Below are 18,777 nucleotides of genomic sequence, written 5' to 3' on the forward strand. Positions count from 1 at the left end.
ATGGAAAAAGGCAGGAGAAGTTCTGACCTGCAGATACCTTGGGCTTTAGGAATCAGCAGTGCCAGCTTAGAAAATGGGGCTGCACTAGAAGGGAGAATGCATCTCCGCAGACAAAAACTACCCTGTCTCCCAACTAAGAGCCTTAGCTCGGTCTAGAACACTTTTTCATTAGACCTGCAGAAGCTAATGTAGAAATTAAAAACTGAAAGGACAGAGTCAAATGACTGACCCTAAATAACATCTAAGCAATTCAATCATGTTTTCCCATTGCTGGCTTAAACAGCAGGATATTGTAACTGGTATTGATTGGTCTGTTTGCTACTCTAGCTGCTAACAGTCTGCATCTGAATGAAAGTTTTTATTTTTATTACATGACTCACACTATCTGAGCAGATAATCAATTATATTAAAATCTTCTTCATTAAAGAGTTAGATTAAAATAATCTTATTTCTCTTGAAAGACATTATGTACTTCATTGTCAACACTCTCATCAGGGCTCACTAGGCTATAGGGAGAATCCACACTGAAAGAGCTACAGAGGTATTACCAGAAAACGAGTACTTGGAAGCTCAAAAATAGCCTTTATATTCCTTTACATCTTCCACTGAACTATTCTTTATATGATGCAGTATGAAAATGCTGCGCTGATAATGCAGCTCTAGGAATGAACATGAACATTTTAGGCCTCACATCCACCTATTTTTCACTGCTAGAGATTCACAGGAGGTCTATAAAAACAAAAATCTTACAGCAACAGTGCTCTTTGGCGCATAGCTATCTTTATTTAACTGATGTGATTAACTGAGGCAGAAAGATATTGAACTTTTTGTCCAAGGTCACACAGTGAAGTCAGGAATGGAGCTAAAGCAGACTCCAGCTCTTTCAGTTCACTGCTTTGTTTTAAACCAGCTAATCTCCCTTACAGCTCTTTCATGAAAAAGTACAAATGACTTGATACACTGTTACACTTAAAGGTGCAAATCCCCAGTGTAAAAAGAATGCAGGTTAGGATTTAAAGCAAGTGTATGAAAATCCCCTTTCAGTCCACAGGATGCAGAAATATTGCAGCACATCCCATCACTTTAATAATATTTCATAACAGAAGGGACTTGAGTCACATTTAGCGTACTGCCAATTTCAAGTAAAAGCTCTTAGGAATACTAAAATTTATGCAGTCAGCCAGGAACATGTAGCTGATGTAGACTCTTGGAATAATGTATTATAACCAACTTTTTAATTTGCATATGAACAAGGTTTAAAAAAAAAGGCAAAAAAGAAACCCAAAAGAAAAAAAACCACCTTAATTTCTACAGCATTTTCCAAGCGTTTTATGAATACTAAGTAAGCATCTTGACAACTCCATGACAAAATGGTACCGAGCAGTTATTTCAATAGAGAAGCTGCACAAAGATGTGAAATCTAAAGCTGTAGCTTCAGACCTAAGTAATAACAAGAAGTCTCTAATTGCTCCAGCAGCCAAAAATATACAAACATTAGTGAAATGAAATATCAATGCCAGCAAACTCAAGTGGTGACAGGATTCCCTGGCCACCTTCCCCTTGTTCCAAGGTTTTTCATTACAGATTTTACATCCTGGTCCATGCTAAAGCAAGCCAAACCAATGCAGAATAGGTTGTTTTCTTTTTCTTCCTTACTGAACTTAAAACAGCTTTCTTCATAATACACACTGTGCTGCATTTATCTCTACCCCTCCAAGCATTTTCATTTCTTTACAACAAAGGAGAAACACAACTTCATTTCTGTCAGACTTTGGTCCAGTTAGTAACTTTGACCTCCAAGTAATAGTGTGTACTGAAAGTTGAATAGACACCTGTTCTGTAAGAATCAGATTTAATTAACTTTTTAAGTCCTCTTTCTAGCTTTCTAGAACAGCTACCTCTTTACCACAGGTGTAATTTTAATTTTTTTTTTATTTCAATTTTTTTCCTTTCTTTTCAACTGCACCAGTAGAAACAGAGTGAAATAGCACCCAGCAAAAAATGTGCAATTTAAGAACCTGCATAGCAAGATTTGATAGTGTATTTTAAAAAAGGGCTTAAATGATCCAGAAACACCATGGAAATCAGTGGAATCTGAAGTCATTTCATGCCATTCTTATTTGTAATTTAAATATCTCAACAAAAGTTCTCAGCTGCTCATAGGATGTCAGCATTTCAAACCTTACAGTTCTGTGTGCATAGCAGAGTCTGAGGATGCCTCCCCTCCCTGAAAAGCAGCAGTCTTGTGTGACATTCAGAGACCTTTTTAAACAGCTCTTATTAACATTGCAAATAATCATTTTCAAGATGGGCATCACTATGACTGGTGGCCTTTTATAGGGGTGCTGCAAAAATAAGTAAAGAGTAAACCGCTGTTTATTACAGCAGATGTGGAGAGAACCTTCCACTTCCAAAGCCCACATATGAGAGGCAAACCAGGACAGAGAGGAAGAGGCACAGCAGGACACCAAGAGCAAGGCATACAAGGAGCCTGGGACCTGACTGGAGAGTGCAACTGGAAGACAAGAACAAGCATCACGACTGGACTACAGAAGGGCCTGAGGTGAGACCACCAATGACACAAAAGAATGAGCTGCACTCCAGCAGCTGAAGGCACGTGTGATTGAAGAGGCTGGCAGCTCACCACGAGCACAATCAGCCAGGCAGACACTCAGCAGAAAAGCGCCAGCACACAAGAAGGATGCAAGGAGCAGCAAGATCTGCAGAAAGGCACATATCCTACTGCATGTACTATTTACTGGGGACAAGTGTTCCACAAGCCAGAAATCTGCCACACTGAGCCCTTCAATCAGACCACAGTAATTTTGGGAGTGAGCATCTTCAGCACAGCTCTTTCCAGAGAAGTATCTTTATCCCACTACCTGCTTTCCAGGTCCAATAGAGCTCTTCACACATGACTACAAAGAAGCTCAAACCAGGTTTTTGTTTAGTTGTCTTCCCTACTACCACAGAGGAGGTTTTAATAAAGTATTTACAAGTTGGTTTATAATGAAGGGTATTTTTGGCAGAGAACTTTATTGACCTGCAGTGCTAACAAACTATTACCCGCTTATAGAAAATAGTTAGGAGTTCCAGTTCATTTTTAGCATTATACACTTGTTGTAAATGGTTATCTTATTAAAGTCTAATCCTCAAAACTGAAGAATTCTAATTCTTTCTTCAGCCCTAAACATCCTGCAAAACGAAGAACAGACTGAAAGGCCTGCTAACATTCACACCCAGTTTAGAGATCTGATGTGCCACAAAGTAATTATTACATTTGTTATGTAATTAAGATATAATTAACAGAACAGGTGATTGGCAAAGATTCATTATATACGTCAAATTCCAACACCTTCACTCACTTCAAATAGCACTTTGCCTTGAAAGCAATGACAGTGATTTCAATGGCAGATAAGGTACTCTTTAACAGGAGCCAAAGTGACCCAAATGGGTCCATTTTTGTAGTGAACTTGGTCTTCTTCTGTGTTTTTGAACAGACTGCACACACATCAGAATCTAGCACATGTAAACAGACAAGTTATAAAGAGATCCAGATCTCTTAACAGCAATGCACTATTTGCATGACACTTAGATGTTCCTTAACTACCAGAATATCCATCAAGTCCAAATTATCTTCATGGTCTGCATATATCCTCTTTCGGTAATGAAACTGCTGTTATGGTTTCTGCTACTCCTATTTTAGACAAAATTGTAACCACCTCCTATTGTAACCACAAAGTGCAGATGTGAGCTTCTCTAGCAATTCCAGTTGGGAATGACAAAAGCCAAGATACCTTGGCCACTTTATCCTCAGGGACAAGCTACAAACACTATCTGAAGAAACAGATTAATTTCAGGCAATGACTAGTCTTGAGAGCATCTGCAGTTACTGTACGTAGGCTTTATGTGCTTGGAGAATCAATTAATTTGCAATTTTTACAGAAAACAGGGCACAGAAACATAACACAGTTGCCTGTCTTCCAAATGTACCATTAGTGAAACTGTTCTGAAGTCAGTGTCCAAAACTCACAGCCTGTGCTTCCACTAGAAGCAGGCAGATACTCATTTTCACTTCACAAGTCAGACATTAAACCATTACCAGGGAAACACAAACAGCATGACTAGGTCACTGAGGAGCAAGAGATCTGGGAGACAGGAAATTGGTTCCCTCCTCTGTGGTTTTCTTTTGTTACCCAGAAAAGCCACCAGTTTATACATCCCTCAGTTCCTCAGCTCATCAACAGCTGCTTACACACATTGTATAGTTATTACAGTTTTTCATGCAAGTAAGGAAAACCAATGAAACTCCCCTTATATAGAAACAATTGTCTTTCATAAATAAAAGCCACCATGATGTTTGCAAGCAGAGGTTGATTTTAATGTATCAGGTAATAAACAAGCAGACATATGAAAAGGATGTAATAGGCCCAAATAAAATGACTGCATCTTTGAATGTTTTAAAGACCAGTAACATTAAACGTGGAATTAGAAACGAAACTGAAACCACCATATTGTGTACATATCTACTGATTTACCATCCTATAGTTAAAACTAAGTCAGATAAATGGCTTATGCTCTGTTTACAAGATGTTAACCCAGTAGAGAAATATTTGAATGTTACCAAACAGAAAAGGCAATAAAGGTTTGGATAATGCCTTTAACCTGTGCTTTCTACAATGAAAACTCTGGATCTGAAGAAAAACATATCCTAATAATTTGTTCTCCCCTTCAAACATTCATCTGTGTGATTATTTTCCAAGAAGATTGGTGACTTTCCTCAAGTCTGCAACTAAAACATTAAATCATAACACGAAAAACATACAAACCCTGATTTCACTGCCTGCATCTCGCCTTTCACCTCATTGTTCTTGTGCACAGAGCAGCCTTCACTGTTTAACAGAAATCTGCAAACTTTTCGAGAGAGTACCTACGCCTGTCTTCAAATTGCACACAGTATTTACAGATACGTAATTATACACCCCAAGAAATGAAAAACAAAAGCTAGAAGCAAACAGGTAAGAGAACTTTGACACACTTTTTTGTTTGCTTCCTTCTAAAAATCAAGTTTCAACCGAGGAGAATGCCACAGGCTGCAGTAAATTAACATGTGATCACACTAGCATCCACAAGAAATAACTGTTCATTCCACGGCTCTGAAGTCTTGCATTCTTATATTTGTGAATCCTTTAACAGATATTTTTGCCTAGATAGCTTTCCTTTCACATAAATGCCATCACAGTATTTTATAATCTGGTTTAGGTAAGATCAGAAAGGTTGCTAAAGGATTTGTAAATTGGTCCACCAAGGTCAGTGTCTGACTTCGTATAATAAGGTAATACCGACATGTTCCTAATGAAAACAGCAGGCATGTGGCAGCCATACCACATTTTGACATTTTAATTCACTTAGCACATCAATTTTTTATGCGTTATTTATCACTCAAGAAAGTACTTACAGGGTCAGTAGGACCACAGAAGTCTCTGAACACTTTTGAAGGATCGAATTGTCTAATCTCCATTGCTATGCACGGGCCTGAACACAACTCTGAAATCATCTCCTGGAAGAGAAAGAAGACGGAAAAAAGTTGAACACTTTGGGTTTCAGCCAGGGTTGCATTTCTCCCCAAAACAAGGCCCAAACTTATAGGAAAGGAACAATTAAGAAATATACATTTAGGAAAGTGAGGACACTAAACAGATACCATTGGTACTCACCACAAAAGAAATGTTTTCCAATTTGCTACTTGGTTTAGAAGGAGGAAACTGAGAAAAATTGGATATTCAGCTTCAACAGGATTCTGAATGGCACATAACAGCAACCTCAATACTTTAAATTCTTTTGTAGGTACATCCTTATTGATCTGGATCTAGATTCCATGGCAGTATCTCATAACTTGTCAAACTAGACTGAATCACTGGAATGCACTTTGCTGGCTTTTAAACTTGAAAAATCATGCCAGTTCCATGGGCAGCAACGTAATTTGCAGTGTTCCCTACCAGAAGCACAGTACACAGCCTATATCTGTTTTCAAATATACACTCATTCAATGGCTTTAAGTCATTAAAATGTCTCCTGGGCTTTTGGTTCTCTCTAGCTTTTCCTCACAGATTACTACAGAAGGTAAAACACACAAGGCAACAGAATCTGTGCTTGCGGCACAACCTATTAGGGAAAGGGTCTGGCAACATTCTTGTAATGTACTAATACCAGGATCTCAGTTACAGTGAAATCATCTGTTTCCCTGGAGTCTCCAGGAGAGTAAAGAGACATCGTGAGTTCTGTGTGGGTGATGAAAACTGGTCTTGGTTTTCATAAGCTTAAATTAACTCTGGGCATTAGTGCCAATTTGGAGTTTGTTAATTAGAGGTATAGCTTTCACAAGCAGAAAGAATCTATTTTGATGTTCTAGTCTGGCTTTCTTTTTAAATCATGCCCTTATAATTGCATACTTGTCTAGAAATCTGGACAGACAAGTTTTAAACAAATCAAGACAATTAAAGGAGTCAAAATCAATGGGGAAAGACAAAAGGACAAAACATGCAGCGAAAGTAAGGGAGGATAGGTAAGGACTAGCAAGGCTCTGCAACCATGCCCACCAGCCACAGGCAGATCAAAGATGAACCATGGCAAAGCATACAGAGTGATGAAAGAGCAGAAGGAAAATAACAGCTAAGTCCTTCTCTTCCTTCTATGAATCGTGACAGAAAATAAATACACAATGACTCCGAGTCAAGCAGCACTGTTCCAAAAGCTGCTATCCCCATACTGGATTCCATACTGAGAACGTGTGCCTAAGCTCCCCTCTCTGAATTTTATCCAGTGCCTCTATCATCAACCAGATCCTAGGAAATTTAGGTAGAAGTATTCCTTAAGGACATGAAAAGAGTGCAGACTAGCTTCATGCTCTACAACATAAATAAATATTTTAATTCCAAAAACTGTTTTATCACCAACAGATCCTCTGTTCAAAACAGGTAAAAGCCCATGTATTTCATTCTGCTAAGAAACAGTAAACAGTTTCTCCCTCTTTTATTGTTTCTGTCTCAGCACAAACATCCCACCAGCAACAATGAACAACAACATGACTGAAGTTACTCCTGACTCCTTCATTACTGCACAGAGCTGAAGACCTGAAGACCAGCTGCCACCAGGCACAGCACAGAGGCAGGTGGTTCTGTGTCAGACAAGCCTGATCTACTTATGCAGCCTCATCAAGTCCAGAGCTGAGTCTAAATAGCAGACAGCGTTTGTATGGTGAAGATCCCAGTTACAGATACTGTATTTTCTCTGATACAGATACAAATTTTCTCTGGCAAATAGTTTATTCATCAAATAGCATGGTTTGTGGTCAGCCAGAACCACTCCGGGAGGTGGATCAAGCTCAAGGACTTTTGATTAACAAAGTGGATTCTAAGCTGAAATAATCTCACTTCTTTTTCCCCATTTTCTATTCTGGCTGGAGTAGAAAATACAAAGCAAAACAACACAGAAACTAAGCAACAATACGTAAAATCCCATGTAGGAGATACTAACAAAGCTAAAATTTTGGGCAATTGTACAGCTTTCTCTTTTCACAGAATACTTTATATACAATGTCAAACCTTTATCTGACTGACAAGAAATAACCAGAAGAAATTGAACTACAGTTTTTTTTAAGTATTTCTGGATGCTAGTATCTTCTCTGCTGAGTTATTTTGGGATGATAAATAAAATTTAGATCAAAACAGATGTTCTGAGTCACATATAGAATTGGTCATATTCTTTTTCCAATATCCTATTTCGTAACACACTTTCCTATTTGGACTGCACCGGCAATATCCATTGCTGTTCTTATGTGTGCCTTCTCCAGAACCCTTTACCATCATGATTAGCTTTTCTGTTTTCCTGCTTTTTAGAAATTGAGTGCATGAAAACATTAATTTGATTTCTTTTCGACTGAGTCAATCCAACACATATAATTTCCAGGACAGAGCCCCAGATTCTCACTTTTCTTGACATCACCTACAACGCATTTTATTTATTGACTTACCTTGTTTAAATGTCACCTTCCCTTCTGAGTAACTCTCCAATTAAATTATATAACTAAAATTTGCAGCTTGTTAGAGGGTTAGAGATTGTGCAGCCCAAGAGCTGCAGAAAATGGTAAAAAATTTCCCATTTTGTTCAAAGCAGAGACTTTTGCAGCACTACAGGACTCCTCAGACCCTGAAATACTGGTCAGATACTCCCATTTTTAAATTCTGCCACATACCCACAAGTATGCCTGTCCAATCTCCCTGTGGTACTTGTCAAAAATGATGTTCAGAGGAGGCCTTATGAGTATTCCCCAATCTGAGAGTGAACAGCACTCCTAACCTATTTAAAGACAAATCTACAAACGCCATTGAAATGAGTTAGACTGAACTATCATAAAGGAGAAAAAAAAATAATAAAAATTTCATTTTCAGAGTAATATTAGTAAATATGTAGAAAACTTACAATAATGTAACCATTTAAAAATTAAGGATAATTTACAACATAATAGCAAGGCAGTGAAGCTAAACTCATTACTATGAGTAAATTACACAGTAAAGTAAAAATTACTATGAGTAAAAGGAATCAAAATCCTCTGAGACAAGGTGATCCAGAAATACAAACTCATCTGCTTGTATTCCCATTGTTCTATCTGCAGTCAGGAAGTTTTACATGACAGTACAAGAAAGCATAATACTGCAGAGAGTCTCAGATGTCCACTGGGATTACAACATATCACAAACTTCTTAATTTTTCTGAATATTTACAAAAGTCACATAAACCAAAGAATAGTTGAAGATGTCATTAGGAAAGCCTCCAACACAGCAGCCTCATTGTAAATAAAATTAATATGTATTTTGGTCCAAGCCACTCTTACAACATCCAATCAAACAAAGATGCAGGTGTGATACATTCTCATACCTCAACATCAATAAAATAACTTTTCTGGGGGAAGCCGGAGACATGACTCTGTTGTATTTTACAAATTCCTCCGCTGAACAATTTTCATGTAAGGCTCTCCTTGATTATGACACACATAACACAATTCTCACAACAAATTAATTTATTTGACAACAGACTAGAACTGTTCAATACCAGGTTCATAAAAGAAACCACATCACATTCCCAAGCAATAAGAAACGTGGTAATTTCCTCACTTGAGCATATTTTATTTTTAAACAGATTCCTGTTAAACTTATGCTTACCAGGTATTCAGGGACAACACCTTTGTAAATCTCATAAAATTCTTCCACATTTGGACGCTCCATGTTGAACTAAAACAAACAAAATGTTAGCCAGTCTATATTAAACAACAACAGGAATACACAGACCCATTCTTAACCAGCAAACATTCAGAATCCTCTAACTTTTACTAGGTAAAAGGAATGGCTTTATTACCACAATATGAAGCTTGTCAGCAACTTAGTGATGGCACAAGCAACATAGCACACAGTATCTTTTTCCACATCAAATACAAGTAGACAATGTAATGTTGGCTGATCCCACTAAGAAAGGGACTATTCTTCATTTGTGATAGGATCTGAGTGATAGGAGAATGTCAGATCTTGAGACTTTCACCACAGCTGAAGGGTAGAACTCTTGGGAACAATCTCTGTGCCAAATCCCTTCAACTGCTGAGGGTATTCAGGATGTCAAAATCCCTCAAGTACCTTTAAAAGTATTCCCCATAATTCATACTAAATATATATTTTAAAAAATTAAGGAAGTATATTAACAATAGTTTAATTGATCTTAGCTAGTACATTTCGTAAAGATATCTCAAATTGCTCCAGAAAAGGCAAATATAATTACCTCCCTGCTAACTATAGGGAAACTCAGATACAGGGAAGTGAAGTATCTTGGCTCAAGGTCACCAAGCAAACAGAAACAGATTAGCTGATCAGTCAGATACTAAAACACAAATATAACAAGGACAATGCTGATCCCAAAACACTGCTACAGTCTGCACAAGAGTTTTACACTGCAGGAAGACACCTGTGCACTGCTATGACATGCATACAGCACTACTCCAACTTCTGTTTATCATAAAAACACACAAAAGGAAACCTACCATCTGCAAAGCTGAGATCTCAAATCCTTCCTTGAGGATGGCTTTTATAATCTTTCCAGAAAGCCCTGAGGAAACATGGAAAATACAGTATTCAATTTCAAAAAGCAGATTTTACAACTGAAAGGTATTATGCCAATATACTGTTTATTCCCAAAATGAAAAAACAGTGTTTGTGTAATGCTTGAGAGGAAGAAGAGAACAGGGCTGAGTTCACACACTCTAGGTTCTATATGAGCTTACATGTTGATGGTTTCAAATAATTAAACTCCATGCAGGTGTTGAAGAGCATTTCTACTAAAAAAGGTAATTAGTGAAGCCTTTGCTTTCTCAGATCAACTGCAAAACACCCAGTTGCTGCAAGACCAAGATTTATATTTTTAATGAAGACCCACTGGCAATACGGATGCTTAATCAGTCACCAATTCAGAGCACCAGCTGTCTTTTTCTTTCTGCAGGTCCTACTTTAAGCCAGAAACAATGCAGGATGATAACAAATGTTGCCAGTAAACTAGCACAGGAGTTCATGTCTGCAATGGGAAAATCACATTAGTGCAAAATAACCTATTCCTTCAAAGTTTACAGCTCACAAATATGCTATTGCTGATGATACTGTTGCTTATTCTTTCCAGAACACATCCTAAAGACTGAATGATGTTGTAAAACAAAACATGGAACTTCAGAAAACAAGAACCACTGATTTTCCATTGAATGTATATTTTAGATTTGCCCATGCTTATAAGATCAGGCCATTTTGAAGATTATGTCAGCCAAGGACATTACTCTGTGCGAGTAAATTTCAGAGAATCGTTGTTTTTTTTATAGAACACAAATGCCTGTCCTCTAGCACAATTTGCAAGAAACTACAAATTTCTGGACATTTATCTAGAAAATAATTAATCACAGAAGAATACCCTGTAACAAATGACAACAGAAGGATGTGACTCCTGGTCATCAGATCCTTTTATTAATAGTCTTTAAATTGCAGGATATTTAGCACTGCATGAATTTAGGAGATGAGAATAAAACAAAGGTAGTATGGAAGTTATAGCATATTTGAGACACAACCTTCTAATACCTGTGGCATAGGACTGGGGAGCTTCCTACCACATCAAGAGGTCAGTGGAAGCTCTGAGTAAACGAGACTGAGGGTTGAAAGGCTTTCAAAAATTGTATTTACAAATGAAAATTTTAAAAACCCATGTCTCTGAAGTATTTTCTATTACATTTTCACACTAAGGTTTGTGTAGAAAAGCCTTCCCTCTACAAAATAGTGCACATTTCTTGCAAAAATCTTCCAGCTACTGAAGGGAATACTTGAGATTTCAGTGCATACTCATGCACTGAAAATACATTCAGCTCTTTGTGTTTATAGAACATAGAAACAAGCAGAGGCAAATACAATTCCTATCCCACTGTTGTGGTTCATTTTGGGGAGGGGGCACCCCGGGCTGTCCCTGGAGGGCCCCCTAGGCTGTGAGCTGGCTGGCAGCAGCGGGCAGGCAAGGAGACTCCACATGGCTTCTGAGGGTGCTGATTGATGAGGGATTATTGGGGGTCCCATCCCCAGGAACAGCATGGTTACTGAGGGAGAGAGGGGGGAAGGGATGGGAGGGGGAGAGGGAGAGCCTAGGGGATGGAAGGAGCAAGAGGGGAGCAGAAGGGCTAAGAGGGAAGAAAGGCTAAGAGAGCGACTGGTCTCGCTAGCACAGCTTAAGAGAGAGAATGAAAAGGGGCACGGAATCAGACTCGGGCCAATGGGATTATGGATACAGGATGGTTCAGGGCAGGACCACAGGCTTGGAACATACCATACATTTTGGAGGGGTGAGACTATACAGTTCCACCATGTTTTGGTAAAAGTTTCCTTTTAACACTCCTGTGAACCCAGAGGAAAAAAAATCCCCCTTTTTATGGATTGAAAAAAAATTGCAACCACGAAATGAAGGGACTTGGACAGGTTTGCCCAGGAAATGCAAGACCACATCAGAGAGAGAATCCAAAGCTCTGGTTTCTTTTTGTCCACCCTGCTGGAAAGGCTGAGCATCTCAGATGCTTCCACACAGATTGAACTGAGGCAGTGAGCCTTCACTCTTGTTTTCAGAGATGAATGGGCAGTTTGTAAAGAGATAAGTGACTGGCTGGGAATCATTCAGGAAATGAATAAATAAATTGAATAAATAAATGAATTTAATTAATTAACTAATTAAATATGTGACACAGCATAAACATTTCCTCATTCTCAATCTTCAAAGACAACATTGGTCAACTGCTTCACTAGAAACCAGCAGCAGAGATGAAGCAAGGGCACTGGCAGATAAATGGTCACTGTCACTTGCAGGGAAAAAGCTATGAGAAAGGTAAGGGACAGCTGCTTTGCCTGACAGATGTCCATTTCACACTTTATCAGTCAAGAATGGGCTACTTGCATAGGCACTCTAAGCCAGCAAGCATCTAATTAAAATACATCAAGTTACAGGGTACTGTGGAGATCTGCTTTTTACAGAACTTTCGTCTTCAGCAGTTTTACACGCTACAAATAAAATCCATGTTTTAGAGAAGCAAAGGGGGACTCTATTCAGCTTTCTGGGCTGTTTCTCTACTGAAGTCACTAAGACCTATCTCTTGTGTAGAGAGGAGATAGGAGACTTTAACGATAGAAATGAAAGTAGGAAGGCATTTTGCATAAAGGTCTTTAATGCAAGGTTTCTTTAATAATTGTGATAAATCTCTCAAGATTTTCCACTACATTGTATTTCTGAGTTCACTCTCACTCATCAGAGCAGCAGAGCACTTCATTGCTCCAGAAAAATTGCCTATGTCTGCAACATCCAAAATGCTTAACCAAAGGACTTATTGCCACCAGTCAGACAGAAAGACACCTCACCCACAAAATTCAAAGTGCCTTGAGGAAGAAGGGCCATGAGGTTTCATTTATGTTTGCAAAGCAGGATGTCAGCTCCGCTTCCAAGATGTGGAAATTGAGGCAAAGGAGCATAAGCAAGTTGCCAGTGGCAGCACAGATCCACAGATCCAGTGATTTGCCAGTGTCCCAGTTTGGGCAATCCATGTATCATTCCTCCTAGGGACACTTTGCTTTCCATTTTCCTTCCAAATTCTACCTGAACCAAAATAGAAACAGCAGATCCACAGATCCAGTGATTTGCCCTCCCTTGTCCCAGTTTGGGCAATCCATGTATCATTCCTCCTAGGGACACTTTGCTTTCCATTTTCCTTCCAAATTCTACCTGAACCAAAATAGAAACAAAAAGCACAGAGGCAATCCCCAAGCAGCAATAATGCAGGCTCAAGGCTCAGCTTGGGATCTGTCTGAGGCTTTCAGCCAGCTGCATGACTGAACTGGGACATATCCTCTTCTTTGGGGGCAGATAAGGCTCAGGAAAATATGAGCTAATTAGAGTGCCATTTCAGCAGCTTTCAACAGTTCTTTTCAACTTTAAAATCCAAATCTGTAGTGAAAAAACAACTTTCCAAGGACCCTTCAAAAAGGGTCAATGGATGTTTAAAATGTAATTACAGTAAGAACACAAATCAAAGGCACAGATTAGGCACCAGTTATGATGAATTTTCAGTCTTAAAGCACAAAAGAATCCCAAGCATTACTAAATACAACTGAGGGAATTTAACACTAATCCAAGCAAAAAGAGTGAAAGAAAGGGAGCACGAGCACACATTTTTTGTCTGCTGGGCAGCATTGTATTACTACATACCTAGTACAGGACATAATTTTCCAATATAGACAGAAATAATTTTCCAATGTATTTTAATCAGGTAAAATGATAAAGTACCAAGACTTCCTCAGTTACATTAATATTATACAACTTGTTGCTTTACAACATACAGTATTTGAAAATTGTCCTTAATTAAGAAACAGAAAGTAGCAAGGAAGAAATCAGACTGAAAAATGTTACCACTGAAAAATGTTTCACACTGAAAAATGTTTGCAGAATTATGCATTGGGATAAAATAAAACAGTTTAATGCAAGTCACTTTTAACTTTAATCAATGAGCCACAGCAGCTGTGCTACTGGGACCTTTCAGTCCCAGTGCACTATGAACCATCAGCCCTAGGAGTAGGAATGTTTCATTCTCTTCCCTTTCTTCTTGACCTGTTTCCTAATTTAACCATTCCTCTGTTAAAAGCTCATTAGGCAAGACAGCAGACTGCTTTCAAAGCAAGGCAAGAACTAGATTCCTCATCTCAGCCTCCATATGTAATTTTTTAAAAATCCTTCCAATAATTAAAAATAATTCCTCTTAAACATCAGGGGGTTTTTGACAGGAATACAAAAACTGCCATGGCTGATCAGATTGATGATCCACCTCATCCAGTAACATATTTCTAAAAGTAACCTGTACTGGGTGCTTAACATATCAGTAACTATAAGTAGCAATTTAATTTCATGTCTTTTTCTGACATTTTAAAATGCAATTTTGCTTCATAGTGTAATGAAATAATCTGATTCTTTACTGCCAAGTGGTAAAGTCCTATTTCAAAACTCCAGAGAATCACAATCAGGCTTGACTCCAAGCAAAGTCCTTTTTGAACTCTAGAAGATGGAAAAGTGGGATTTAGAGTTGGGCCCTCCTGCAATGCATTTCAGTTGAAGTTCTTGCTAATGTTTGTTTCAGACAACACTGAAAAACACTGGTCAGTAAGTAAATGACTAATGTCCCTCTCAAAAAGTGCACTTCTTCCTATCAGTTGGTCAACCTATACCCTGAAGAACAAGGTTTCTCTCTTGTCTTCTTTTTGTACTTAGGAATAACATAACTCTAGGCATTTTTACTATGCAGCATAAATACACCATTTTAGACTCCCCAAAAGTTTGGTCATGGTAATAATCTATAATTATTGGTATCCAGCCCCACTGTGTACTGTGTGAAAAAGGATATGCAGTCATTTTTGCACTGTGCTGTGGCACACCAGGGAATGACAGAGGGTCTCCTGAGTGGCAGCAAAGGAGAGGGGGACCTCAAAAGCCACCCAGGCTAGTGATGAGGAGGGAAAAAAAAAGACCAGTGGATACAGATGGGAGAAAGAGGAGCTTGTGAGAAAATGCTGAGTGAATATTGTTCACAGTGATACAGTCCAGGATTTTCCATTATCCCTCATTTCTGTCTAGGTACTATATTAAAGGAGAACCTCAAGAAGTTTGAAGAGCAGTTTTACAGACATTTACAGAGAACTTCGTCAACACTGCAGCACCGGTGAAAACCTTTACAGAAAATATTCTTTGAAAATACTAAAAGTTAAAGGAGTGAAAAAAAAGATATCATCATGGCCTTACTGGAAAATAGAAGTCAGGATACTGCTAGCACAAGAAAAATTATGCATGCAGGTATTAAATCTCAGGGGGCCTTGAAACCAAAAATGACCAAGTGTGTGACACAGCTGAGAATGGGAACTGACACATTCAAAGGAGGTGGAAGGTTCAAAGGCTTAATTTCAGCTGCAACTTTCTGAACTGCTATGAACAAGGCAAGACCACACATGTGAATGCCAAACAGGGCATTATAAGATGCAAAATGATGAAAATCCATAGAGGAAAAAAGGTATTCTGGGAATTCTTGCATGGGAACAGATGGGAAGAGTCACACTTACCATTCAGATACAATGGCCCATAGAGAAATTTAAGGCAAAGATCAGAGCCAGACTACACAAAGTATCCAGCAATTTGGCTGGGCAGTGTGAGCCACTGGAGAAGATAATTTGAAGAAGAAAGCAATATTATGAAGAAAAGTCAATATTTGTGCAACAGTTATGCTGAACTCAAACTGACAGCTGTATATCTGCAAAAAAACCCAGAAAAGCTTAGTTTTCTGTCTTTCTTTGTTCTTGTGTTAAGAGAAAGTTTCAAAAGAAATATCCAGTTTGCTTTGCTCTTTCTTTCACAATGTTCATTACTTTGCACTCCTTTAGCACATCCAATCAGATTTTATTTTTCTTTCAACTTAAGATTATGGTCAATCATTTTAGCTTGTAGAATGTTTCTATGGCTATAATGAGTTTCATTTATTTTTGCTTATTTCTTAAGCAAATTTCTTAAGCTTATTTCTCAAGCAAATTTCTTATTTCTTTTTAAATTTTTGCTTATTTCTGAACAAAACTAAATATTATATTTTTAGCTGAGGCTGTACCACTGGATTATATGAAGGCATTCAGTATTGCAATTCAAACCATTCACAATCTTAGTAGCATTTCTTTCCTTTTCTCTGGTTATCCCTGCTGACCACTGTGCATGGGACTTCTCATGAATGGTTACAGCTACAGAGAGAAAGTGGTTAAAATTACTCCTTGGAATGTACCTTAGCTTATAATTACAAACAATAACTTTAATCTATCATTTCACTGTCAATTAAATGAATTCTGGAGGTTAAAATCTTCATGCGATCCCCTACAATCTGGAAAGTTCACTGTCCTAGAACAATAGTAAATACACTGTAAGCTCTATAATTTATTTTCCACTTGGCAAAAGTCTATCACATATTCCTATATTCTGTGCCTTGGCTGTTTTCAGATCCAGTATATTGCCTTTCTCCTTACACTCTGATTTGAAAAGGGCAGTAAAAGAAGAGACTTCAATATATTGATCTTTTGCTCCAAGGTACAGTGAGTTAGATTAGGCATGGCCACATTTTTTGCATTTTTCTAAAATGTTCTCAAAAATTTCAGGTTCCGTTACATCACCATTTTGTAAATGTACTTACAGAAAGCTGTATATCCCTGTCCTACCCATCTCAGGTTAAATAAATTAAACCCATAAAGTTTCCATTGGCTAAATGTCTTATTCTTTTGCTCTCTTTTTTCGTTCTTTTTGAAAGAGAGTGCCCAGAAACTGGGTATGATAAGCAAGTTGGATTTTCATTAAGCAGAACTAGTGGGTACATAGTGAACACAGATTGTCCCTGTTTCATCACTATACCAACAATTTCTCAAACTTTTCACTGATACTCTCCCAGTTCTTCTTTATTTTATATCTTTGCATTTATTTTCCCTTCTCCACAGTAGTGTTATGCAGTTTATATTTAGTTTCATCATCTTTGCATCACATAATTTCTGCAATTCATCATGAATGTTCTGATGCTCTGTTCACAGAAATGTTCTGTTCACATCCTTCAAAATTTCAGTAGGCACTCAGTACCATGTGTGAACATTGCAAGCATGCTCTGTCCTCACCCATCCAAGCCATTAATGACAATATTGACAAGAACTGGCTCCAGGATGAGTGATAAGACTTCATTTGTAAAGCCCTTTTAATTTGACATGCTCATGTCCAGCCCAACATTCAGGGAAGCATTTAAAGCTATGCAGATGCCTATGTTGTGAAGATCTAAACATACAAATTATTCCACTAAAGGAAAATTCTGGTTTTCTGGCAGCAAAGAACTTTCACAAGGGGACTGATAACCAAGTGAATGAGGCTATCTTACACTATTTTACCTTCCCTTAGAGAAAGCATACTTGGAGACTTCAGAGATCAACATAGCATATTTTCCTTCACAAAAGACATGCTGGCAAATGTCCATCAACCACTGAGTGATTTCAGTGAAATTATACACTCATGATTCATCAGTTTCCTTGGTATGAAAGAAGTTTCACTATTCTGGTCCACTCTTAACATTGACTTTTCTCTAACCCTTTATAAGTGAAAATCCCAAAATGCAGTAGAAAACACTCATTTCTAATGTCTCTTTTTTTTACAATAATACCATCGTCCCTGCACAGAGATGATTTCCAGTAACATGAACACCACCAGTATAAGTCTACTGAACACAGCAGCAAATACATTCTTTCCAGCTGGAGGATACTTATGGGCTTCAGAAAGGACTGGCTGTGCCATTTGATCTGTTTGGTTCTCTGAAGTGTAGCTCCTCCTCTTCCTGCCTGTCTCAAACTGTCAGAAAGGATTTCCAAATTCAGTTCACCTCCTCCCCTACCAAAATCTATTCAAATGTAAAATATATTTTTCATACATCAAAAAAATAGATGTCACTTTCCCAGTAGTCACTGAAATCCAGAATCACTCTAAGCTGGGAAACCAATGCCAAGGTGCTAAAACTTCAGGCAGAAATAAAGGAGAAACACTATGGGCTAGGTTTCAAAACCAAACATCCCAGGCAAGGAATATCCATCATTACAACTACAGCAAAGAATTAACAACACAGATGGAAGCGTATGGACGACTGATCTCATGAAAGCTAATTTTTTTTATTCTAAAAAATGGTGATGAAGTGGCAAAGTAGGTTGTTTTCACTTTAATCACTTTTTTCTAGCTTCTCTAAAGAGAAAAAACCCAACCAAAAAAATCCCAGCACCACTAGACAACACCAAATGCTTTAACATCCTACATAGTATATATATTCGAGGAAAACACAAGAAACAAACTGCATTTCATTTGACATAAAATACCTCTCCTCCCTGGGCAAGTCTGTCTGCAAAAAAATGCCTGCAGCTGAAAGCAGTGTTTTACTAGTTAGTCCTCACATGACTGCAGCACTAAGATTGTCATACTGCGTGTGGGAATACCCTGAGGTCACATCTCAAACCATCCACTTTGAAGTATCTGCAAAGATTTGTGTTCATTCCACAATTTTTTTTTTTTTTTTGCTTCCAGATTCTATCTGAAAATAATTCCTTCCACACTTCAAATTGTTAAGTGCATCAAGGC

The 18,777-nt window shown here is 38.1% G+C and overlaps 1 protein-coding gene across 3 annotated transcripts in view; it reads right to left on the reverse strand.

The window, feature by feature from the left end:
* NME7 (NME/NM23 family member 7) overlaps positions 1-18,777 on the reverse strand; it is a 90,938-nt gene that overhangs the window by 30,755 nt on the left and 41,406 nt on the right. For all 3 annotated transcript variants that reach the window (XM_041463778.1, XM_041463776.1, XM_041463777.1), the window contains exons 8-10: positions 10,088-10,152; positions 9,222-9,290; positions 5,459-5,560 (exon numbers count right to left, since the gene is read on the reverse strand). In XM_041463778.1, coding sequence (XP_041319712.1) covers positions 5,459-5,560; positions 9,222-9,290; positions 10,088-10,152 — 236 coding nt within the window. The remainder of the gene's footprint in view (positions 1-5,458; positions 5,561-9,221; positions 9,291-10,087; positions 10,153-18,777) is intronic.

The sequence above is a fragment of the Pyrgilauda ruficollis genome, unplaced genomic scaffold (genome assembly GCF_017590135.1).
Source record: "Pyrgilauda ruficollis isolate IOZ18807 unplaced genomic scaffold, ASM1759013v1 scaffold17, whole genome shotgun sequence".
In the NCBI taxonomy this organism is placed as follows: domain Eukaryota; kingdom Metazoa; phylum Chordata; class Aves; order Passeriformes; family Passeridae; genus Pyrgilauda; species Pyrgilauda ruficollis.